This window comes from Mauremys mutica, chromosome 2 (assembly GCF_020497125.1).
Source record: "Mauremys mutica isolate MM-2020 ecotype Southern chromosome 2, ASM2049712v1, whole genome shotgun sequence".
Lineage (NCBI taxonomy): Eukaryota > Metazoa > Chordata > Testudines > Geoemydidae > Mauremys > Mauremys mutica.
The window spans coordinates 250,059,518-250,085,876 of record NC_059073.1 but is presented as its reverse complement, the minus strand read 5'-3'; the positions used below and the strand labels follow the sequence as shown (position 1 = coordinate 250,085,876).

The following is a 26,359-nucleotide window of genomic DNA, read 5'->3' as shown; positions in this document are numbered from 1 at the left end:
ATAGCACACACTCCTCACTAACAGGAACGACACATTGCTGTGGGGCCCACATCTAGGCTTCTCCTTCCCTCCAGCTGTCTGCGGATAGCTGCTAATTGTATCCACTTGTTTAACCTCAGGGATAACGTCTGGAGGGGACCAAGTGCCACAAGCATGCTTTTTATTATTTTTTTTTAAACGGTCATTTCCTCTCTGGTGTAACTTGCATGACAGCATGTGACAAGCAGAAATTAATGGGGACACTGCTGTGCCAATACCTCTTGAATTGCTTTGACACTGGCTGCAGGCTGCCTGCTTGGCCACCCAGCCAAGACCTCACATGAAACATGGCAAGGGGCCCACGGTTCTATTCACTAACAAGCCAGCTGGTCAGTGATTAGAAAGCTGAAACAATGCAGTGCACATACACCAAGAAAAACACTTTACAAAGAGCTTTAGACTCAGGAGGTAAAGTTGGTTAAAAAAAAAGTAAATCTGTAAATTTATCTTCTGGAGCTGCAAATTCAAGTTGACATCACAGATAACCTGGAACATCCTTTTAGTTGATTCTACATTCTCGCCTGAACATGATCAGAACTAACACTAAAATCTTAGCACACTAAATAATAGCATACAAACAACTTAGACCACACTGATTCAGATGCAGTGCAGCATTCAAATTATGTAAATATATGAGAGATTTATGACAGCATTCAAATTATGTAAATATATGAGAGATTTATGACAGATTACTATTCCTATTGGCCTATCACCACCTCAGCAACATTGCCTACATTTCTGCAGAAATCCTCATCAGACCTGCTACAGTGGGCCAATAAAAAATACTGAGATTTGTTTATAGACTGAGAAATAAAAACAAAGGCTGAGATTTTCAAAACAGCCAAGGGGATTTGGATGCCCAGTTCCCCTATCCCCTAGGCAGCACTGAAAACCTCAGCCAACACTTTTTAAGGAGGTGTCAAATCTTTGCTTAGATGCAAGAATGTTGAGTAGACCTTTCCTCCTGTTGCATTCCCAAGTTTTGGAAAATCAATATCCTGCTAAATGTAGGGTATTCTCCACCTGCTCTTTGCAAAAAAGGAATTACTACTTTTTTTTTTTTTTTAAAGAGACTAGGATTTTAAAAAACAGCCTAAGGGATGTAGGCACACAGATCTCATGTAAAATCAATGGGATTTGGGCAGCTAACTCATAGGGCTCCTTTGAGAATTCCAGCCCAAGACACTGTCTCTTAGTAGCTAGAATCGTTAGGATAAAAATTACTGTTACCCAGGCCAGCATTTTTTGAAGTAAGTATAAGGAATGAAGTATCAGAAGATAGGCTGAGCTGATAGTCAAATGACAATTGCACCTGGAGGAAGAGGGTTTGGTTTTGGAATCTAATTCACATTGTTTGCTTTCTGCATGAGAAAGGGCTAGGAATATTGTGGAATCTTATGGGAAGAGGCTGGTCTCACACTGGGTTCAATCCAGTGCCCAGTGAAGTCAATGGGAATCTATCCACTGTCTTCAAGGAGTTGGATTGGACCCACTGCATTTGAGTAAACCCCTCTGCCTAACATACATATTACAGCTGACAAGAACTGCAGGGAGCTGTATCTAACTTTGACAAAAGGGAGGTCATTATGACACTACATAGCATAATGTAACTCTGATTCTTGGCTAGGGTTCCTAGGCACTAGCATAATCATCGTCACCTTGATCCATTGGTCCATCAGCCCTCACATAGAGAGCGCCAATCACAACACGTCATTTGTGTTGTTCTAACCAGTCCTTCAGCCACCTGCTGGCCAGGGTGTCAGTGGCACCGGACACCCGATCAGCATAGCGCACCACAGCCCAAAACCCCTGAGCTCAAGCAATCCGCCAGCCTCAGCCTCCCAAGTGCTGGGAATACAGGCGTGCACCACCATGCCCGGTGTTACCATAATAAATGAAAAAGTCAGTTATTATTAAAGGTGGGTACGTGGAGGAATGTGGACTGTATATATGCATCAGTCATCTGGTCTCGGGCAAGTCACTTAACTTCTTTCTGCTTCTGTTACCCCATCTAAAAATCAGAGATAATACTTCTCTACCTCATAGGGACATTCTGAAGATTAATTAGTTTATGTTTGTGATGTATCTTGAAGGGCTGATGTTTACTCAGTTATAACAGTGCAACAGCAGTGAATTGGACAGCATATGCAAGAAGAATTTCCTGTATGCACAATATCATGGTGATGGGTCTTAAGGAAAGGATTTGAGGGAGGACAGGACAGTGGTCTTTTGGATCCCTTCAGGGAGGGTGTTCTAAATATAAGGACCTTCAGGATTTGCAGTGTTAGTGGTAGAACATGAACTGTCAAAGAAGTTTTTTATTTGATGTGCAAGTTTCATCTAACTAAAAACAAATGGGAATGGTTCCTCTGAACTGCTTGAGTTTGAGTTGCTGTAAGTGTTTCCCATAGTTAATAGTTTGCACCAGTGTTCACGTTTAATTACAAATGGATAGATCTAGGGCAACAGATTGCCAATGTGGAAGAACCAGGTCCCTTGTCTGGCGAGAAGAGGGTTAACAGGGGATGGTTTGAATGGGATCAGGGAGGTGGGCACAGGAGAGTTTTCCAGCTGGGTGGAAAGGAGAGTAACAAGGCTGCCCATCCCTGCCTCTTTTTCTGTGGCTTTTTCTTTTTTCATTTCTGCACTCTCCTCTGCTCCCTTATCCTCCCCCTTGATTCATTCTACTTCCCCTTCCTTTTCCCTCTCTAGCTCATAGTCCTCCTCTATCACATTTACTCTCAATCCGTTGGTCCCGTTTGATCTTGTCTGTTCACCAGCAGCACCCCAGATACCTTGCCACAATCTAATGCTCACCAGTGATGAAGGGGAGGGGAGCAGCACTGAGGGTGCCAGCCCCAAGTATGGATCAGGATCCACTGGCCTATGGTGCTGGTGCAGCTGAGCTGCCTGAAGGCGCATCACATGGTGCCACATGTATTGGACTCCATGTGTGGTAGTGGTCTGGCTTGAGCAGTGTGCTCATTGGAAGTATTCATAAAGGGCAGGCTGTCCTCATTATAGTAAAGTACTTCCAGGAGTGGTCCCTGAGGAGCACATGTTGTCACCCAGCCCGGCAGTTGCCTTCAGCAGTTTAGCTGACCACTAGCTCCTTCAAATGTCAATTGAATGACACCGATTTACAGCAGCTGTGGCTCAGCCTTGTCTTCTTTAATACCCTGGACAGACCTGGAAAAAAGTGGCACTCTAGCTTTTCAGTGACACACACTTAACCAATTAGTGCGCACCATGTTTGTGCGCTTTAGACATCACACCCCCACAGTGTGCACTACCCCACTGTGCTGCTCATTTGCATAAGTGCACAGTGTGAGCACGATGGATAACAATCAGCGTTGGGGTTTTGGGCTGGAGGAGAAGAGAGGAACAGCACAGGAAAGGAGTCAGTAATGGTGGGGAGGGGAGAAGGTTGTGACAAACTGTTTCACAGACCGGGCCAAAGAAATAAAACAAAAGCTAAATCCAGAACTGCACAGAATACTTTTTCAGTGTACGAAAATGTAAAAATGCAATAGAACATTATCCTGTGGAATGAGCTGGTCTGTAAAATAAATTGCTCAGGGCTTGTCTACACCATGCAGCAACATGCATTATGCGGGGGTGATTTTTAAAGCACACTAACATGTTACGCATTAGTGCTTTCACATAGTGCAGCCCTACGATACAGTGCACTAGGAAACCTTTAGTGTGCACCAGCAAGGTCTACCGGTAGACAAACCAATTAATGTGCAACGTGTTAGAGCGTTTTAGAAATCACACCCCCACGGTGTACATTACCTCATTATTCAGACATAACCTTAGCTGAACAAATACTTTTTCAAACCATACTGCCAGTGACAAATACACCATTACTTCTCAAATAAATAATTTGTGATAGACAAGAAAGTTATGGCATTATTTATACAGATGAGCAGAAGAGAGGGAATGACAAGTCTTCTTACCTCTTAACCATATTTCTACAACGTAATCATTCTTGAAAGAGTTCTGAGACTAAAACTTGCTAAGGTGCAGATATCTTGAAGCACATGCTTAAGTACATTGCTGAATCAAGGCCTAAAAAATAAGCCTCTTTTCCCTCATACCAACTAACAAAACATCATCAGTCAGGGAACATACATATAGAACTATGTACTATTACAAAATACCAATCAATGAACTGGAAAAACCCTGTATATTTAGCAAAACAAATGAAAGAAGCTAGGGTTCACTATTGAACAATTGCTGTTTTCTTTTGTTTATTACATAGTAACAGTATTATTTACTGCAGCTTTGCAAGTTAGCAAGCAGCTGGGTGTAATACATTTCCATGCTGTGTAACCTCTCCTTATGCTTCATTAGACGTCTTATCAGGAGCAGAAGAAAAGAAATCTCTCTCTTATGCCTTTCCTGTGGCAAAGGAAAAGACAAGATGATGACTTTCCAGTTCATTTCACTTGTACAACATTTTCATCAATCACCATGGGGTAGGTTTTTGTTATTCTCACTGGAGGACTGTTCTTGGTTTTCTGTCACAAAGAAGCATGACTCCACTAACTAGCACGTTGGGGTTACCTCCACCAGACTTGTAGAAAAACAAAATGCAAACATAAGGCGAATGGCTACTTCTCCAATACTTTCTAAGGGCCTCATCCTGCAATCCTAATGCAGGGCTGCATAGGGACTAGAAAATTGGGTTTAAAATTCCTCTCAATGGAAGTTTAAAGCCCTGAAACACACTGAACACTTGAAGTAATGAAGCTAAACTACCATATTCCATCAAGAACCAAAAGCTGTTTTCTGCTTGTTTTGCGACTTTTGCTCCAAAAAAACTAAGCAAAAGAAACTGTGGTTTATTTTTATTTTAATTTCCCTGTGAATTATGCATCCCTTTGCAGTTTTGGTTCACTATAGCCTACACAGTTTGGCCTCCATTCTCCTTTTCCTATGCGTTCAATAAGTCCCATAGATTTCAATAGGAATTACATGAACAAACAAAAAGAAGAATGGGACATGGTCTAATCACAGTGTTAACAGAGCAATGGAGAAGACAAGACGACAATAAAACATTTCTTTAGAAGATGGTTTCTCTTCCCATAACTTCATGTTTTTAAAATGTCTTTTCCTTTTCGCGCAGTGTTCTTTCTCACTGAACGACAAAGCTGTACACAACATACTATTGTAATAACAAGCATATGGCTCAAAGATCACTGTTGACTTTCTTGAATCTCAAATTAGCCTTTTTATTTAAAATACATGAAAGACATCTGTACACTCTTTCATTAAACTAATTTTACATTTGTAACATCCTACGTATTCTTTTGGAACCATTTCCATTAAACTGCCAAGTCGGTTTGGACAGCAAGCATTTCCTTTGTAATATTAAAGGAGGAGTGTACTACTCCTGTCAAAATTTCTCTCTAAAAATAAGTCTTTGATAAAATAGATACTAGACTTGTCAGAACAGGAATATCTGAAGTTAATTTCAAATGAAAGAATATTTTAGACTGAATCATAAACTAGATTTTAAAACCCCATCATTGTACTGTTCCCTTTCCTGCAGGGAAAGTAAAGAGAAAACTACTCTGAATTTCCATGCACAGAATACTGTAACATTTTGGAGACGTCTGAGATTCCTAAATCACAGTTATGCAACATAACTATCATATCCTAAAACAGAGGACAGATAGTCCTGCAGCTGAATTTATTGGCTTGAATATGAAACACTCCAAAGAGATGGTTGACATGACTTCTAAATTATGTTTGGCAATTTAAAGCTACAGTGTGCAGTTTCCTGTTGCATTTGACAGAGAAAGCGGACATTTTACAAGTACTTAAGCGCAATTTCTTTTTTCACTTTGCTGTTTGTAGGTCTCATGTATTTAGCCTCAGATTGTGGAAACAATTTAGCAATTTAGTCCACAAGCAGTCCTACTGATTTAAATGTGATCACTTGTGGAAACAGATACTTCTCAACATGAGTAAAGATATACCATCTAGCTTGTAATGAATTTATCTGAATTAAAAAGAAATTAGCTTTTGAGATTTGTGAATTCTAATAGTTCACTTGAGAATCAAATGGAATAATTATTGTGGCTCAAAAAAAGGTAGGATTTAAAGTTATGATTTAAAAAAAATGAAGCCAATATTGCGTTATGATATTCTTTTTTGTAGCTGTGATTCCCTCAAGCCCTTTTCCATTATATTAAAGGGTTTACCATCATGACAAACTACTGCACATTTTTCTATCTATCCGGGCAACTATTCCATGCACAGCTTTTGCTGTGTAGACATACCCTGTCTCTGGGTTAGCCTACATGAGCTAGTCTGAATCTAGCTAATGCAGGTAAAAATAGCAATGAAGATAGCACACAGTATGAGTTTCAGATCAGGTAGTACAAGCCACATATGTTCCCAGGGTCCATGATAGGCTTGTACTACCTCCTTTGACACCTGCACTGCATTGTCTGCACTGCTGCTTTTAGCCACACTTGATGGAGTCAAGCTAGTTCAGGTAGGCTAGCTCATGAACAGCTTTTGCTGTATAGACAAACGCCACTGATGCTGCTTCCACATATATTTCAAGGGGAGACTTTTTCCCTGATCCAGCAAAGCATTTAAGCACGTGCTTAACATTAAGCATGTGACTAGTCTGGGACTATAGAGACAATGGTTCAAATCCTTCTCTGGAATAACTCTACTGACTTCAGCAGGTTAAACCAGAGATTAATTTGGCTTGCTGTTATTAGCATCAGCTAAGGAGCAGTCTTTTAGATTGGCTTCATTTAAAATCTGGGACTGCTCGTGTGCTTAAAGTAAGGCAGATACTTAAGCACTTTGCTGAATCAGGGCCTAAGCTCATTAGTTTCTAGTTATGGGCGGGGGAGGGGAGAGAGAGACACACAAACTTTGGGTTCATCTTTCAAAATCCAGAATTCAATCAAAACATTCTGCCGGGGTTTGAACTGGGTTTCGTTCACTGACATAAATGGCATTGCTGTGTAACTGTATATTGAGAGGAAGTCATAAAACCTTAAAATATTGACATTTACCAACAATTAAGGACAAATTTAGGCCCTTAATTGCAAACACTTCACACTGTATATGAAATCAAATGAGACTGCTCTCTAGCTAATGCTAATAGCTAGTGGCCAAATTCACCTTGCTGTAACCCAAGCAAGCCAACAGGGGTACACCACAGAAGGGTTTGACCCACTGTGTCTGTAGTACTAAGTGTTCAATATTAAAAAAAACAGATATCCTTCACCAAAGTTACAAACAGAGTAAGCAGCCACTTTTCTACTGAAGTTTTTTTCTGTCACACAAAGGGTTAAGCACCAAACAGTATCTCTATTATTTCACTCATGACTCCATTCCTAATTTTCTGTTTTCTGGCAGCTGCTTACTAACTTACTAATAATGTGCGTCTTTGTTTGGACTTCTTAAAAAGGGGATATTCTCAAAGTGGAAGAAAGCTCAATTTATTTTACTTTGAAACCTGAGAAACTAGTAATATGAACCGTATGTTAATTATAGAGCACGGTGATAAATAAAGGAAGAAGTTGTGTAAATATGTGCAATGATGATGGTGGGAGAGAGTAGGAGAAGTCCTGCTTTGGGTATATGATGCTTTTGTGGTATCTTCTGTCCGAGGGAAGCATGCATGCACAATAGGGTCTTTTCTTAGTTTGCATTCTATATCTTTTACTATTATTTGCAAGTTTTCCCTAACACACTCTTGGTTATTCTGAGGTGTCAAACAACCATCACCTGCCCACATCTTCCAGTGCCCCTCTGAGGTTGGAAGCTCTTCTCTTTAGCTCTCTTGTCTATAGCGAAGAATTGGTAATATTGTACCTAAGCATGAACTTAATTCTAATTAAGATTCAACCACCTGGAAGATGCTACCTACAATTATTTCTAGGTCTGGTGGGGGAAAAAATAGTGCCGTAGTTGGATCCTGGCAAATCACTGCAGAACTTGTTTCTGTAGCAGCATATTTCACACATTCAGCATGGCCTGTACAGTCACATTTGGGTTTTGTATAAAATAAAAAAAACATCCACAAACAGGAAGCATTCTACAATATGTGGAAGAGGAGCTGGTGTCCCTGACTGGAGGAGATGGAGGGGTGTGGCAGCCAGACTAAATGAAGCTGCCTCATTGGATGTGAGGGTTGTTTGTGTAGAGAAAGAGAAAATGCAGCTGAATTTTAGCTAGTGGGAGGGACTCTAGAATCAGCAGAGAAGTGGTGAAACACCCCACAGCCCTAGCAGGAAAACTGATGCTACCAACAGTCCTACACCCTTCTCATGGCCTCAAACTCAGGATGGTGTGGGGAAAAGGAAGAACGGACTTAATTCCAGATCCTTGCTCCCAGTTCCAGCCACAGTGTTACACACTCCTTGGGATCTAATTGTTATCCCTATGACATTTCCCTGTCTTACAATTTAGGGCCTACACAAAGCCAGAGACTATAATAACCTGCTCCAGACATATACTCTCTCTCTGATTCCTGCCAGGAACAGCTAGGGAGCCAAAGTTGCTGTTTCTGGCTGCTTCCACAATCTTTTGCTGTAGCTGGGGAGCATAGCCCTTCTGCTTCTAGGCAGTTGGAATAGTGTCCTCCTAAATAATGCCAATGGATCCCCCTTTCTCCTGCTTTTAGGTATTTACATTTTTGTTGGAAATATATTTTGGGGGATTTTTCACATTAATGGAAATAGCAAAAATTAAAAAATATATAGGGCTAGTTTAAAGTTCTACAATATCAAAATACGCAGGAAAAGCTTCCTGTTTGTGGATGTTTTTGTTATTATATTTTTGTCTCTGTTTTTCTTCAGATGCATAAAGCTAGACACTGCTGTTGCTGAAGAAACAGATACAGCTTAGTAAAAAATCAGAGTTCCACTAAAATATCCTAATTCAATGTATTTATTTTTTTACTATAGGACACAATAATTTGTTTTTAGTGGCATCAAAACAATTTATGTCTCTAGTGCTAGACTAGATGCCGGTGCAAAATGGTAATGGATGGAGCTGAGTGAACAGTTTGTATAAATAATGTGATGAATTCATAGTCTGACTGGTTGTGAATTGTCCACGATTGTCCTAAAAATTTTGCAAATGCAATTGTTATTCTAAGCTATTTGCTGTACAGTTGCCATGAATCATATTTGGTTTATAGATCATTTGCAAAAAGTTTATGGTGAGGATTTGATATTCAGAATTCAAACTGCATTAGTTTTGGTTAGTTCTGACTAGCGCTATTTCTGTTCCTTGACTTAGCTTAACTCTAGAACCAGGCAGCCAATGAGAATAAATATGTTTGAGGACTTTTTAGTAGCCTGATCCCTCCTCACAATGTGCCATCCTGCCTCCTCCTCCCATGCATCCCCACAACCTTTAGGGTGATGTGTGCCTTAGGGGACATCCTTGATCTCCCTCAAGCAAAGGGACTGCACTTGTGAATAGCCTCTACACAAAAATTAAAGGAGGAGAGAGTGGGATGGCTCTTTGCATGACTTCCACACTGCACACCCATGTAAGGGTCTGTCACAATCTGACTTAATTTACCAAAGGCAGAGATAAGTATACTGTAAGAAAAGTTTAGAATACAGATAAATTATTTCAGAATGGTAGCCGTATTAGTCTGTATCAGCAAAAAGAACGAGGAGTACTTGTGGCACCTTAGAGACTAACACATTTATTTGGACATAAGCTTTCGTGGGCTAAAACCCACTTCATGGGATGCATGCAGTGGACAATACAGTAGGAAGATATATGTACACAGAGAACATGAAAAAATGGGTGTTACCATACCAACTATAACGAGACTAATCAAGTAAGGTGGGCTCACTCCGGAGCTTGCAGTGACTATCACTACAGTGATGTGCTAGCAATAAAAATACCAGCTTCATAAGTAATCTCTATCCAGTCACTGTAGCCTTTACCTATCTCTCAAAGGCATTCAGAATATTAAGAGCCAGAAGCTTTCTTGCATCACAGTTATAATTTCCAGCTCCACTGTGGTAACAGAAATTAAATGATATTCTCTTAAATGCACCAAAATAAACATGCAAGTTAAATTAAATGGACCAAATTCTGCTCTTATTTACACTAGTATAAATCTGAAATAACTTCACTGAAATCAATGGCATTATCCTGGATTTACATTCATTTAATGGAGAGCTGAATCTGATCTCCTATGTTTGCAATATTACAGTTTTACTATGCCTAAGTCATAATTCTGTTGACCAGAACGAGTGAGAGAGTGGTGAATACTAACCTTTCACTGTTTAAGGAGTCTTGAAAAGTTTTAAGTCTGTGCGGACTTTAACCAAGGTAAACTTTAACCTTCATAATCAATTATATAACCAGAAATTACTTACGTATTTATTTTATTCTTTTTATTTGTAAGTTATACAAGTAACTGTCTACCTAAGGCGCTAAGTGCTTTTGACATATGTTAAAAAGACAGGCATACAAATAACCCCCCGCCCCATCCAACAACTCCCTCAGCAACCTTTCCTCACAACCAAAAATGGAAAATTAAATCCATGACAATATCGGAAAGTGGAGCTAGTCATTATTCTTATGAAGCAGGTAAAGGCATCAAGAAAAAAATGCTCATATAAATTAAATATTGGTGTAAATTAATTGGAGGAAGTGTGAGAGTTTTCCTGATATGCCAAAAACTGTCTTTTCCTGACTACATGGAAACCCATCTTTGCTGGTTTACCAGTAGAACCTTATCTCATCTCCTTCTATTCTATTCCATTCCATGAAGGTTCTTATACCATATTCATCACTGTAGTATCTGAGTACCTTTCAGAAGCGCATTAAGCAGCATGACTAACAGCTGTCACATGTTGTTTGTGCTCTCATCCTCTCCCCCGGGGGAGAAGCAAGTGCAGTGGAGTGTCTTGTTTTGGTAGATTGTTTTAAATTTAATTTTATTTCAAATATACATGTTGCTATTAGGGCTGCCAAGCGATTAAAAAAATTAGTCGCTATTACATGCCAGATGTGCTAAAGATTCATATGTCCCTTCATGCTTCCAACTTCATGTCCTCTGGAATGATGATGACGGGTTCTGCTTGATAACAATTCAAAGCAGTGTGAATCGATGCATGTTCATTTTCACTATCTGAGTCAGATGCCACCAGCAGAAGGTTGATTTTCTTTTTTGGTGGTTCGGGTTCTGTAGTGTCCACATCTGAATATTGCTCTTTTAAGACTTCTGAAAGCATGCTCCAGACCTCGTCCCTCTCAGATTTTTGATGGCGCTTCAGATTCTTAAACCTTGGGTGGAGTGCTGTAGCTATTTTTAGAAATCTCACATTGGTACCTTCTTTGCATTTTGTCAAACCTGTTGTGAAAGTGTTCTTAAAATGAACATGTGCTGGGTCATCATCTGAGACTGCTATAACATGAAATGCAGGTAAAACAGAGTAGGAGACATACAATTCTCCCCCAAGAAGTTCAGTCACAAATTTAATTAATGCATTATTTTTTTAATGAGCATCATCAGCATGGAAGCATCTCCTCTGGAATGGTGGCCAAAGCATGAAGGGGCATACGAATATTTAGCATATCTGGCATGTAAATACCTTGTAATGCTGGCTACAAAAGTCCCATGCGAATGCCTGTTCTCACTTTCTGGTGACATTTAAATAAGAAGTGGGTAGCATTATCTCCTATAAATGTAAACAAACTTTTTGTCTTAGCGACTGGCTGAACAAGAAATAGGACGGAGTGGACTTATAGGCTCTAAAGTTTTACACTATTTTGGTTTTGAGTGCAGTTATGTAACAATAAAAAAAAATCTATGTTTGTAAGTTGCACTTTCACGATAAAGAGATTGCACTACAGTGCTTGTTTGAGAAAATACTGTTTCTTGTATCATTTTTACAATGCAAATATTTGTAATAAAAATAATAATATAAAGTGTACACTTTGTATTATGTGTTGTAATTGAAATCAATATATTTGAAAATGTAGAAAAACATCCAAAAGTATTTAATACATTTCATTTGGTATTCTATTGTTTATCAGTGTGATTAAAAATGCGATTAATCACGATTAATTAATTAAATTGAGATTAATTTTTTTGAGCTAATCGCATGAGTTAACTGCAATTAATCGATAGCCCTAGTTGCTTTGTATTTATGTTACAGAAGGCAGGATCAAAGAAATGCTCCTTGCAATTAGAACAGAAGGAGGTAAGCTTTTTGATGGTCCTTAGCCCTTGACTACAATTTAGAATCTATTTCATTTATCTTTATTTCCATCATCTTGCTGAAGAAAGATGAGTTACAGTCCCTGATCCAATGCACCTTGAAATCAATGGAAATCCTGCCTCTGACTTCAAAAAATGATGGGTCAAGCCCTTACACACTTGTAGCTCTCTCCTGCCATCAGACCTTTATTTTGTGATTATTTGGTAGACATCTTTACACAACATTTATAATTTCATTTCATTATATTTAGAGGCTCAAATTATTCATACAGTCAGGTTGCTTTCATTCACTCAAAAAAAAATGTGAAGCACTCAAATGACTTTAAATCACACTAGAGTGGACATAGTGATTTAAAATTATTGGAGTGCTCCACATTTTTATGACCTCCTGAGTTTGGAAGTGATTAGGCTTCTGGGAAGGCATGGATTGGGGCACTGCAGGAAATAGGAGAATGTTTTTTTCATTTTCTGAGTGTTTGAATTTGGAAATAATTAGGGTTCGGAGTATGTCCATTCATTAAAAATGAATAGCAGGACTCTCCCAAAATAAAAAAATTAGATCATCCAAATTGTGGTAGTAACAGTACAAGTGCCTTAACGGAGAGGTAAGAGCAGGCCTTAGTTACTACAGTGATGGGCACTATAGAGAAAGAGTCATTTTCCCCCAGCACAGCCAAAATGTGGCCACTGGTGTAAGGAGAACAAGCTGTGGACTGGAGACCTCACACTATGGACAGCATCAGTGGCTCCAGAGGGGCCATCTGGGTGTGGCAAAGAGGTAGACATGATTTTGCCTCCATGTTTGTAGGAACTGCTGCAGTCTGGGGAAGAGCTGGCTACACCACCATTAAGGGGAACCTCTCCTGTATCCATCACCCAGAAAGCATGTTATTGACAGCATAATGCCTCTAGAACCTGCCATTTGTGTGGCATGCTTACTTTCTCTCCATCTTTCCAGCCACATTGCCGTTGTAGGAGGCATAACAGCCCTCATTTTAAGAGAATAAACTTTTTGATTTAAAGTAGTCCTCCAAAATAATAAATCACTTCAAATCATTTTATCTTGCCCTGTAATGTGAAGGTATATATAACCATGACTCTCAATGCCTAAAAAGGTTTTGGTTCTTTTCCTCACTATAAAATATTAGCAGGAAAATTTTAGAAATCCAACTAATCAAGCATTTATTTATGTCGTACAACATGCACATTTGAATAGGCTCATTAATGCAGCGACATTTTTTAAGGAGTTTCCTTTAACAATGTTGTTAGATACAGGCCACACTGAAGATTTTATTTTCTTCTTCTTACAGCAGTTTCATCATCACTGTGGTGTATTTATTCCTGGAATTTCTCACCTTGTTTTCAGTATCACGTGATTGTGCAACATCTTCTCCGCATCTCAAACATGATCAGAGTACATGCATCTGTGGCAGTGGGCTAATGACTCACAGCACAACTCAGAAAACTGGCTTGTTTTCTGAGAAGCTACATCTTCATTTTAATTTACTAAGAAGTGACACATTACTTGCTACTAACACAGACAGAGTGGAATTCACAGGGTACAAAGAAAGGAGCAATGATTGTATTCATTTTCAGCGATAAAGTGAATTTATGGCACAGTGCCCTGAGATAAATTTTCACAAGTGACTTAGGCACTTAGCAGGCTTTCAGTGAGATGTAGGCTATTAAGTGCCTATGCAAAATAAATGGGATTTAGACTCCTAGGCCTAGATCCTTAAAGGTATTTAGGCACCAAACTCCCACTAAAATCAATGGGAATTAGGTGCTTCAAAAATCTTTGTGGACCTCACACTCCAAACTCCTCAGCCCTACCCTCCAGCCCAGAGCTCCCTCCTGCTCTCCACACCCACCATCCCTAGCCCCAACCCAGAGCCCTCACCCCATATCTGAAGCCCAAACCCCAACCCCCTGCCCTAGCCCAGTGAAAATGAGTGAGGGTAGGGGAGAGCAAGTGATGGAGAGAGGGGAGTTGGAGGGAGCGGGGCCAGGGCCTCAAAGAAGGGGCAGGGGTGAGGCAAGGGTGTTCAGTTTTCTGCAATCAGAAAGTTGGCAACCCTACCTGTGAACTCTTACTTGCATGAGCAAGCCTGAGTGGCTTCAACTGCACTAGCTGAGCATTGCTCATGTGAACAGAAGTTTGCAGGGTTGGTCCCTTTTATAGTCACAGTAATAAGGTACAATTAAGAAAATTGAGGTATGCCTAAACTGGCGCTGGAGGTATAAATTCCTGCTTGAGGAGACATACTTGTGCTAGCTCTCATCGAGCTAGCGTGCTAAAAATAGAAATGTCGCCACAGTGGCACAAGCAAGATCCTAACCAAGACGCTATGTCGGTGGCTAGTCTCGCATTTTGCTTGCACCACGGCAGCCACACTTCTACTCTTAGTGCATTAGCTTGATCACAGCTAGTGCAGTTCTGTCTTCTTGAGCTGGATTTTACACCTCCAGTTTGAAGTATATATTCCTCAGTTTCCTTCTCCCTGTGGCACATAAAGTTCATAAACCAACACACATAAATGCTGAAATCAGGAAAAGGGATCATGTAAACATTAGCTGGATTTTTTCCTTTATCCATTAAACTGGCTTTTGTAGACATCACAAACCAAATTTTGCTCTGATTTACTCCACTGACTGCAATGACATTTACATAGGCATAAGTGGGCAGAACTGAGCCTGCTCATTTAAAATTGCTGGACTGTTCTCCTTCACATGCTTTATAGCGCCAAATTATCATGATTAAGGCTACAATTTAATCATGGGTATTTTAGTAAAAGTCATGGACAGGTCATGGGCAAAAAACAAAAAAATCATGGCCTGTGACCTGTCCATGTCTTCTACCATAAATACGCCTGATAGAATGTTTGTTGCTGGTGGTTTTATTTTTTTGGGTTTTTTTGGGAGGCAGGGGGAAGAGAGAGAGAGACTTCTGCTAGGGAGGTTCCTGGAGCCAGCTGCATTGGCCACTGCTCAGGCAGTCCTCGGGGCCAGCTGCTCGGGCGCTCCCAGGGGCCCGCAGCCCAAGGCGCCAGAGCAGCAGCCAGTGAGGCTGTGTCGGGGGCTGGGACCACTCCAGCAGTGGCTGATGTGGCTGGCTGCAGAGCCACTCCAGCAGTGGCCGGTGTGGTTGTCCCCAGGGCCAGCTGCTTGGGCGGCCCTGGGGTCAGCCACACTTGCCACTGCAGAAGTCACGGAGGTTGCAGGAAGTCATGGATTCCATGACTTCTGCAACCTCTGTGACAAACACGGAGCCCTAATCATAATCCATCACCTGAACTGCAATGTCTGTGCAGAATCATCTATTGGTCCATACACAGCACACCAGTAATTGCCTGCACAAGTACTTAATTCCCAAGCAGAATTTCATGTTTGCAGATGCAATTTTAGAACCAGGTTTTAAAAAAAATGGCACACAATATTACAGGCCAATATTCTTTTTTTCCATTTGCCTCAGACTATTGCATATAAGTACTGAAAGAAATAGGATTAAAAAACAAAGGTGAGTTTTTTTAAATCCACTTAGGGTGTTGGGACATTCAATTCCCATTAATATTAACTAATTAAATTTTAATGAGGATTAAATGACCAGATCCCTTCAGCAGCCCTGAAAATGTCAGCGAAGAGTAGGAACCCTAAAAGCATTAGAACATGATATCTTTGTAATATGTGAGTTACATTTCAATCCACGGCTGAGGCTGAATCCAGCTGTTTTCGTTTTTTTAATTTAACATTTATGCAAGAAGATTGCTTACAAAAATAAAACTACTGGAACTGCCTGAAGTTACACTTTTTGTGGCTTTGATAAGTAAAATGATCGGTCTCTGAAGTGTATGATTTCAGACCCAAAGGTCAAAAAAGTCACTTAGGTTGCCAATGTTAACAAAAATTAGTGGAATAATAAAAAAAAATTAAGTGAATTTCTCCCTCCCCGTTTCTCCTCCGCTACTGCTTTATTTCCCTAGGAGTCCTGCCAGGTTAAGAAGACATAATACACCTCCAAAAATTACTAGTACAGTAGCAAGAGAATCCTTCCTTAGAAACAAAAATTGTTTCTTATCACAGAAGAAAGCAAAACACTTACCAGGCATAACCACGAGGTAGGAAATTTTAACATCAATCAATCCCCCTGCTTCTATTCCCCTTTTTGAACATTTTGATCAGGTTCAAACTGCAGTCCTCTGTATGGAGCTTTACTATGGCACCCCCCAGGAGGAGGGGGAAAAAGCTATGGCGTTAATACATTTAAATCAGTATTTCCTAACTTGGGGAGAGGCCTTCGCAGGAAGGCATACTAATGCACACGGGAAGGGAAAACTACATGACTTTGGATCCACTCTGACCATCTCCCTCACCACAAACATACTGCCATTCATAAACCACTAGGCAGCTCCTTGAAGGCCACCCACCATCCATTCCTGCTCCTACAGTGGTTTGTAATGCAATTTGCCATGGGAGTAATTCACATGCATAGGATAGAAATATGCCAACCTAAGCTTTGCTCTGTGACACTGAGCTCGGCTGCAAGAACACAAGGGTCTCAGGTACACAGAACCATCTATGAATGCCTTCCATCTTGAGAGCTGTATGTAGCTTTCTAGTAAGTGCAGGCAGGAAAGAGAATCAGTTAAAAAAGAAAAAGAAAAAAACACAAGAATAAAAAAAATGAAGAAAAAACCACAACAGAAAAAAGAGTAGGAGAGTAGGACTTGTTATAATAGACCACATCAGGGACCATCTAATCCAGTGTTCTGTCTCTGACACTGGCCATTAACTGGTGCTTCAGAGGACGGTTCAAGTAACCATGAAGTGGACAGTTAAGTAATAACCTGCCACAGGGGAAGGCTGGTGGGAACCACTACTGTAACTGAAGGTATTTGATGACTTCCAATGGTAAATCCAGATCTGGGAGGATTAAAGGGAAACAGTGGGATGAGGAGGTGGGGTGACATGGGGGTGGGTTGGGGGGGAGAAGGGGAGGAACATAAAATCCAAAACCAAGGGAAAACAAGTATGAACATTTCCATAATAAAAGTTGCACTGATCTGTGGTTCAGTAACTGGTACACTAGAACTCAAGTCCTAACTAGGTGATTACTCAGCTTTTACTCAGCCCTCACTCATGCAAACTCCCATTGAAGCAAAAGGTAGCTTGCCTGAAGCGCCTTATAATTAAACCCTTTGTCTTTACATAATATTATTTCCTAAAATTATGAAGGGAACAAAATCCTTCTTCAGTACCTTTATAGTATCCGTAGGCACGCCAGGCTCTGGAACTTTATCCAAGTAAGTGGTCAAGTCTTGATCGACATGTTCAAACACTAGTGTTAGTTTGGTCTCTCTGTCTGTTCGTGACACTGTGCATACATCAAATAACCTGAGAGGAGGAAAAGGAAAGAGGAGATAAGTTCACGGAAACCAGTGAAGCAGCACCTTGCAGCTCACACATGTATGCTTCCATTTGCTGTAAAATGTGGAGCAAAGAAAGAACTTTCCAAAGCCGGGACAGTCTGTGAGCTCTTGATGATTCAAGTGAAGATCAATTATTTGTAACATCACATTAAAATTTCACGTTTGGATTCTGAAATCACAAGTATTACAACTTCACAGCATGATCAAAGAGTAGTAGTTAGGTGAGGAGATGATCAATTCTGATTTAGGCACAACTACCGTTAACAGAATACAGAAAATGATTTGATTTTGTATACATGTTCTCTGCCTCCTGCCACGTTTGCTCCCCTTTCATTCTTCTTCAAGAGGAAATAAGTCAATAGTGACTTTTTTGAGAAACAAAGAAGCTGACTGCTTTTATGCACCTATTAATTTCTTCTCACACCCCTCCAACGTACACCATTACATAATTTGTCACTCAGTTTAGATCACATTCTCCTTCTCCTCTGGTTTACAGAAACAGTATTTTTGCACTGATTAATCTTGTAAATTACTAAAACCAGGCATCAGGAAATTGAGTTTATAAAAAACTTTTAATACAAAATACACCTGCTAAGATATTCTTCCTTTCTAATCATTCTGAACACATTACTCTCTTATTTAAATCCCTCTGGTTTCTCACTCTCTTTCATAGCATCAGGTTCAAAGTTTCTTCCCCTCACAGCTCTCACCCTTCTAACTTGTATACTCTTGTTTCTTAGGCCTGGGCTACACTAGCGGCGGGTTCAAACTAAGATACGCAACTTCAGTTACGCTATTCGCGTAGCTGAAGTCGAAGTATCTTAGTTTGACTTACCTGGCCATCCTCATGGCGGCGAGTCGACCGTCGCGGCTCCCTCTTCAACTCCACTTACTCCTCCTGCTGAGGTGGAGTACTGGTGTCAATTCAGGGATCAATTTATTGTGTCTAGATAAGATGCGATAAATCGATCCCCGATACATCGAACACTACCCGCCAATCCAGCGGGTAGTATAGATGTACTCTTACTGATATGCCTCCCAGCTCCTCTAGCCAGTGATCTATGTCTGCCTGTTTCTCGCACACATTTCTGTGCCTCCTTATATGGAATTCCTTCTGTATGGAATGCCCTCCTCTAAATGATATGGAGGGTGACTGCTTTCTCTTCTGTCAAACCCTTCCTCAGGGGCTTCCTCTGCCACAATCCCATGGGAAAATTATCTAATTACTGAAGGCTTTCAAATGAGATGGGGTTATCTGATGTTATTTTTTTTAATTATTTTTTCAAAATTACAAGTGTTATTTTAAAAAGTACAGATTTGATTGCCTTCCTGTGTGAAACATGAAACAAAATCAGTCAATATATTTATCAATTAATAGTAGATTTTTTTTCTAAAATACACGTAATTGCTATTCTTGAGAAAAAGAATATGTAGTTTGATAGAAAACTGATGACACTATTTTGAGATTAGTGGTGAAAATTTTTTTATTTTGGGACAAAGTTAAGATTGTAGTGATAAAATATGCATTTATTTTATACCCAATAAGAACAACACGCTTGTTTATTGTAGGGGCAGTGTAAGATTAATGAAGTCCTTAATTAATAATTTCCTTACTCTTAGATCCAGGACTACACTCCTGATATGCTGGTTCCACAGTAATGCCTACTGCACTAGGTCAGAGGTTCTCAAACTGGGGGAGGGGGTGCACCCCCTCTAGGTCACAGAATATATTCTGGGGTGTGTGAGGAGCTTTAGCAAAAAAATTAACTTACTGCACACATTCAGAGCTGGGCGGCGCCTGCTGGCTGGATGCCCAGCTCCGAAGGCATCGCTGCTGATAGACAAGGGTGGTAATACCATACCATGCCACCCTTACTTCTCCACTGCTGCTGGCGGTGGCACTGCCTTAAGCTAGGAGCCTGTGGATGGCTGGAAAGTGGTGGTTGCTGACTGGGTGGTGGGATGTAAACTACTCCAGACACAAAGAAGCGGGGCATTATCAAATAAGTTTGAGAACCACTGGACTAAGCCACAGTACCTCCCTCCTAGTCACTGAAGTTATGCCATCTGAAAAATATGGGTAAGAAAAATGCTTTGCACTTATTTAGTGTTTTTTCATATGTAGATCTCAAAATATTTTATAAAGGTGGTTAAGCATTATTATCTCCATTTTACAGCTGGCCTAAGTTCAAAGATTTGAACCAATATGTAAGAGAGGCAATGTGCGCTACTGGATGCTCTTATGGGTCTACCACTTCAGGGTTTTGGCCCCAGCTTTAATAAATATTGCCTACAATCTCTGGCTAGTCACTTAAACTTGGCTTCTTAGTTATTCCATTTGGAAAATGGATGTCTTAGGCCAAAGATACATTTTGATGACAAATAATTTTAACACAACCAAGAGTTTCATTTCCGTTCACTTCTGAATAGTAGTCCTGGCTTGTTCACAGATAAACACTGAAAATTCTCTCTGTGATACCCTTTATACCCCCTAACAGCTTTAATGACAAAAGATCATGTCTCATTTTCAAATATTGGCAATTTCTTAAATTGTTATTGTGCTTGAAAACTGCCTATTGCATGAGTCAGTGTAAAACTCTGTTTCACATTTTGTAGTGTATTAGGATTTTGTTGGGGAAATCAAAAGGACACAAAGAAACATCAGAGGTTTTGTAACAATTTCTCCTTCTTTTATGGTTTCAAGAAGTTCCTCCTCCATTTAAGCAAAATGTTCAGAAAACCTTCTAGTTGACAATAAGACTTAAAACTAAAAATGAGCAAAAGGCTTCTTTACTGGCGTTGCAAGGAAAATCAAAATTGGCTTTATAATGGGACCGTGGAGGTTATCCACTCTCCATAACCAAACTTACATGTGAAGAATGGACATTACTGTCTTGGTTCTACAGCTCTAATAACCCAGACCTCCATCATTGGAGCTCAAGGGATATTGCTGGTAACAGTTCATTAAAGAAAAATCATTATGTGCTTTCTAAGCTCACTAGCCAATAGAGGGAACATATTCTCTCACAAATATATAGAGTCAAATCCTCAGCTAGTGTAAATCAATGTAGCTCAGCTGACATCAATGGAACAACACCAGTTTATACCAGCTGAGGATATGGCCTTTCGTGCCCAATTCTGTTCTAACTATAGACAATGGCAAAATACCTCTTTTGACATCCATCAGATCAGAATTGTGCCCCAAAAGACCCACTACAAAAAACCTTAATGTAAATAGGTGTATTTTTAGCAAAGTTATTAAATACAGCTAGCACATGAGTGTCCAAGGAGATTGAACTGTCTGGTAAATTTGAAAGAATAGTAACAAATGGTTCTGAATTGGAAGAAGACAAAGGAACAGGGAAAAGTTCATATTTTAAATCGGGGGGGGGGGGAGAGATTTTTAAATGACTTACAATTTAAACATAATTTTGATTTTTTTTTATATTCTACTTTGTTTTCACAACAAATATGGCAGTTTTTAGATCAGAGTATTTTCTGAGCCAAACTTATATGGGCTGCAGAATCGAAGCTTGGTGCAATTTTAACAGAGAGAGGCTCTGCCTCTCCATAAGAACCTTATTTTGACCTAATTAATCAAATGAATAAACATTCATCAGATGAACACGAGAACATATATTTATGGGGCTGATATTGGCTACAGCAGCAAAAGCCCTGGAACAAATATTATTCTCTTTATAATTCCCTTACTGGGGCAATATAAAGAAGATGGATGCCTCTGTATAGAAAATAAGTTTTGTGAAAAGTCACTAACCGTTCTGAAAAGCAAAATTCCCTGGTATTTGGCTGGAGGTTAATAATCTGTAATATATTTATATGAATCAATGTGGAATGTAGACGGACTGCCTATAACCCCAACACATGCAAACAGAGAGGAGCCAGACAGGTCTGAACATCTGAACATAAACACTGGAAAATATTTCCAACTGTATGATTCCTTTATGTTTGCTTACATTTACTTAAAAAAAATTAAAACACCTTTTTTTGCCAGGTATTTAATACATTGGCAGAACTTCCCTTTCAACCATTGAAGGGTTGTAATTCAGTTTGTTTGGTTTTTTTTAAACAAGATTTCACTGTGTCAGATGTAGAAGCAATGTATATTACTACAAGCTTCCTTTAGAGGGAAAATCAAATACCAATATTCCGTTTCATTTTTACCAATTGTATTTAATTTGATCCTGGTATTCAAAATGCATGTTAATAGGTACTCGGCTAAGTTTAAGAACTGTAAGAATGAGGGGCAACGCTGTTTGTCTATTAATCACTGTATGGAGTAATAATAATGCTAATATCTTGCACTTCTATGCCACCTTTCATCTGAGGATCTCAAAGAGCTTTACAGTTAATTAAATAAGACTAAAATCCCACCCACATCCCATCTGAAGGCAGTAAAGAGGATATAATTATCTCTGCAAACTACAAATGCTCCCTAAATAGAAAATTTTAAGCAGAGCTTGTTTAAGTCTTTGATACTATAAAAAAATTACATCTAGCATCGCCTGTGTTAATTACCACTGGAAGAAGATAGCTAGCACAAGGTACACCCTCTTGCTTGATAGCTCCCCTATTGATGAGATAACCTCAATACAAATTATACCTTTCTATATTCATTGTGAGAAAAGCATCCTTATGTAATTCCATAACAGTTGCCTTCTATGGTTAGGATTAACTCTGCCATCTAAACTGTAATTCTTTCAGGCCATTTCCTGCTTATTTTTTCTATTTGACTGGTTACACAGCATCTCTGGCACAGGCTACAGCTCACAGCCTTTTATTTAAAAGGTTACATTGTGTCCATAGAACTCAGTGGAGTAAATCCAGATAAATTAATACAGGATTTCCATACTGAAAACTTTGTAAACACAAACCCTGCCCTTCTATTGTACTTATAAAAAAACCCTTTTCATTATTTGCAATGCCTAAATCTAAGATCCACTACAGGAAGTCCTGCAAGTATTTAACAAGAAGTTTGGCTGGAAACGATTGAAGCGCTGATGTGCAGATCTGAATTAGAACACTATGAAATACTAGATGCCTACTGCAGACTTGCTTTTCAATGGAGTCAACTTTTGGAGTTAACAGTACCACCTAGGAAAGATTTATCAGCTATGAACACACATACAGCTCTATTTTCAATTTTTATATTACATTATGTGCGTATTTTCTGTATCACTACACAGAGGCATATTTGTCTTTTTCTCTGTTTTTTGCTCTGAGAATGTAGAAAATTAGAATGTATAGTTTTGCAGCTCTTCTACCACAGATTACATACACTATAGGGTGAAGGGAAACCCTCACACTCCTCTTATACCATTTTACCACAAGATCCAACTTTGCAAGTGTAATCTTAATTCGTCTTTATTCTGCAACCTATACATAGGAATTGTAAATTGTCTTAAAAAGGAGAAGACCTATTTTATCATTTGAGCTGAAAACTGCTGCTTCTGCTCTGACTGGAACGAATATGGTAGCTGCTGCTGGACTTACTTTTTGCCTTCTCTGTTGTGGGTTAAGCCATACAATGTTGGGAAAGTGTAACCAACATTTTCTCACGAGCATCAAGAACTACTGGTGATGGAGGTCAATAGACACTTCAGTGAGAATCACCCGCATGAATCTGGTGCACAGGTGAGGACAGCTGCCCCTGAAAACTTTAAAATCCTTGAACACAATCAGTTCTCCTGGCTCCTGTCAGGCATATATTGAAGTACAAGTGGCAAACTACCTAAAGCATAGCTAAAAGGAAGATGGAAACACAGAATCTCATTGGAAAAGCATTTGAGGGACTATTTACATTATATATATTGCAGTAGTGCATAGGAGCCTCACTCATTGCGCTACATGCTGTACAAACACAGAACAATACGAAAAGTTCCTGCTCCAAAGACTATGCAATCTAACGTCACGGAATTATTCTCATTATTTGGAAAGAATAACTCCAAGGACACTTCATTCTTAGCTTATATATGGTAAAGAAAGAAACATGGAGCCATAACACGAAGGAGAGAAACATTTCAGAAGAGGGATGGGAGGTAAGTACTAGTGTGTTAATAGAATGCATTTTGGAGACTTCACAAATCTGGATTAAGTCACAAACGGAAAGAGCTTTATGGTCTCAACCTAGCTCCTAAAGATATTTGTCCACATGGAAAAAACCTCATGCAATTTACGTATGATTGGCATTGTTTGCACAGGACCACCACAAGACTGGAATACCAAGAGTATTACAATGCATGATTGAGGTTTATTGACAAATATGTGTGAGGAAACCTGAATAGCTTCTGCTTTCACTACATTTAGCTCAAGCTAGTTCTATGAGTCTCTAACACCTGGTATCTAACCAAGATGAAAAAAAATATGACAGTCAGGCACCCATTGATCTCAACTGTCAGCAGAAGCCTTAGATTGCCTCCTCTTCTGTAATATGGTAGCTAGTCAGTTTGCAAAAGCTTACTCTTAGCCAACAATAACCCCTTCACACCACACAAGTATTTTAATATGTACTTTTAAATAACCAATTTTCTTTATACCTCTGTGAGGCAAAAGCTGAATTTTAATATAAGCTATGTTTTCTCTTTTTTTTTAATAGAATATGATTCTGCTAACAGACATCAACCTCCTCTTGGAATCAGATATAAGAAGCTTATTGTAGTAAAGGATCTTATGCCTGAAAAAGAGTACTATATAGCTGGACAGGAGAATTAGAACAGTGTGCAGTGCAAAAGCCATGCTCAACAGAGCAAGCAAGCATGTGAGTGAACAGAAGTGAAGTAGAAGCATCATACTCTCATATGTTTTAGAGTCCTTTCTCACTACATGCTGCTTTGTCTCAGTATTTGATGTTCACTTCCCCTAGTAAATGGTAACCAACTCCTCCATACCTTTGAATCACTTTATATCTCAAAAGGTTCAGTATCCTTGTCCAAAGGAACTAAACATACAGCGATGGGGAGAATACAAAAACAGAGGAAGGGAAGCCCCAAATGTATGGTCTCCCACATCTCATCTTTGTCATACATTTTTTTAAAGCACCTGAGTGACCTTAGGAGTCTATGTCCCATTTTCAAAAGTAATGTAGGCACTTAGGCCCAGACTTTTAAAGGTATTTAGGTGTTTGCACCCTCAGCATTGCAACGCCTAACTGATTTAGGAACCCACGTCTCATCTTCAATATAGGCACTTGAGCCTACATCCAACTGACTGTCAATGGGAGTTTAGTGCCTAAGTGTCTAAATCGCTTTTGAAAACGAGACATACATATTGCTGTGCTGAATGTAACCATGCCTAAATACCTTTAAAAATGTGGGTCTTAAGACCCCAGGTCTCAATGCAAATCAAATGGACTTAAGCACCTAAGTGCCTAAGTCACTTTTGAAAATGGGACTTGGGTGCTTTTGAACATTTTACCCTTGACCCCTTTATTTTCTGCTGCTCCACCTTAAGACTTGCATTTTGGAGAAGATTGAGGTAGGAATGATTTCCTCTCTCCCAACTCATTCATAAGAGTCTTGGAGCTCTTACAGGTGTGGATCACAAAAGAATGGAACAACACCCCATAAGATATAATCAGGGGCGGCTCTAGACATTTTGTCACCCCAAGCAGGGCGGCACGCCGCGGGAGGCGCTCTGCCGGTCGCCGGTCCCGCGGCTCCGGTGGACCTCCCGCAGGCGTGCCTGTGGAGGGTCCGCTGGTCCCGCGGCTCCACCGAAGCCGCACGGGACCAGCGGACCCTCCGCAGGCATGCCTGCGGGAGGTCCACCGGAGCCGCCTGCCGCCCTCCCAGCGACCATCATTGCGCCTCCCGAGGCATGCCACCCCAAGCACACGCTTGGTGTGCTGGGGTCTGGAGCCGCCCCTGGATATAATAAATTGACCTATATGTGGCAGGTCCAAATGTTATACAGATTCATGTAAGTGACTGAGCAAGTTTTCAACCCTGAAGTCCCTCATTCATTAGCTGTTGTACTGAGATCAGAAACAGCTGCTATGCAGAAGCCACTGCATGGCGCAAGTGAGGCAGTAGAACAGGGGTAGGCAACCTATGGCACACATGCCGAACACGGCATGTGAGCTGATTTTCAGTGGTACTCACACTGCCCGGGTCCTGGCCACTGGTCCTGGGGGCTCTGCATTTTAATTTAATTTTAAATGAAGCTTCTTAAACATTTTCAAAACCTTATTTACTTTACATACAACAATAGTTTAGTTATAGATTATAGACTTATAGAAAGAGATCTTCTAAAAACCATTAAAATGTATTACTGGCACGCGAAACCTTAATTTAGAGTGAATAAATGAAGACTTGGCACACCACTTCCGAAAGGTTGCCGACCCCTGCAGTAGAACCTCCTATTCCTATAGCTGCACTCCAAGAGGACTTGGACAACATTCTTTCTTGCAGATCACTTAGTGAGGGTTAAGAGAAGAATGAGGTTATTAAGATGACAAGGTGATCACTTATATGCAAGCTGAGCTTTATGCTATATATTTTTTTTTGCGTCTCTTCTTACTTGGAAAAATTATTTAAAATGCTTACTTTTTACAAAAGATGTTTTTGTTCTTTAAAAGTGAGTGGTGTGTGTGTGTGAGAGAGAAACTAGTGCTCTTGAAAGTGAAGTAAATAGCACTGGCTAA

The 26,359-nt window shown here is 39.9% G+C and overlaps 1 protein-coding gene across 8 annotated transcripts in view; it reads right to left on the bottom strand.

The window, feature by feature from the left end:
* The window catches only part of CDK6 (cyclin dependent kinase 6), a 180,068-nt gene that overhangs the window by 111,859 nt on the left and 41,850 nt on the right, over positions 1–26,359 (bottom strand). For 7 of the 8 annotated variants that reach the window (XM_045003118.1, XM_045003114.1, XM_045003117.1 and 4 more), the window contains one exon: positions 17,530–17,665. In XM_045003118.1, coding sequence (XP_044859053.1) covers positions 17,530–17,665 — 136 coding nt within the window. Of the gene's footprint in view, positions 1–17,529; positions 17,666–18,535; positions 18,618–26,359 lie in introns of those variants that run through there. The other variant, XM_045003119.1, reaches the window with a different exon arrangement.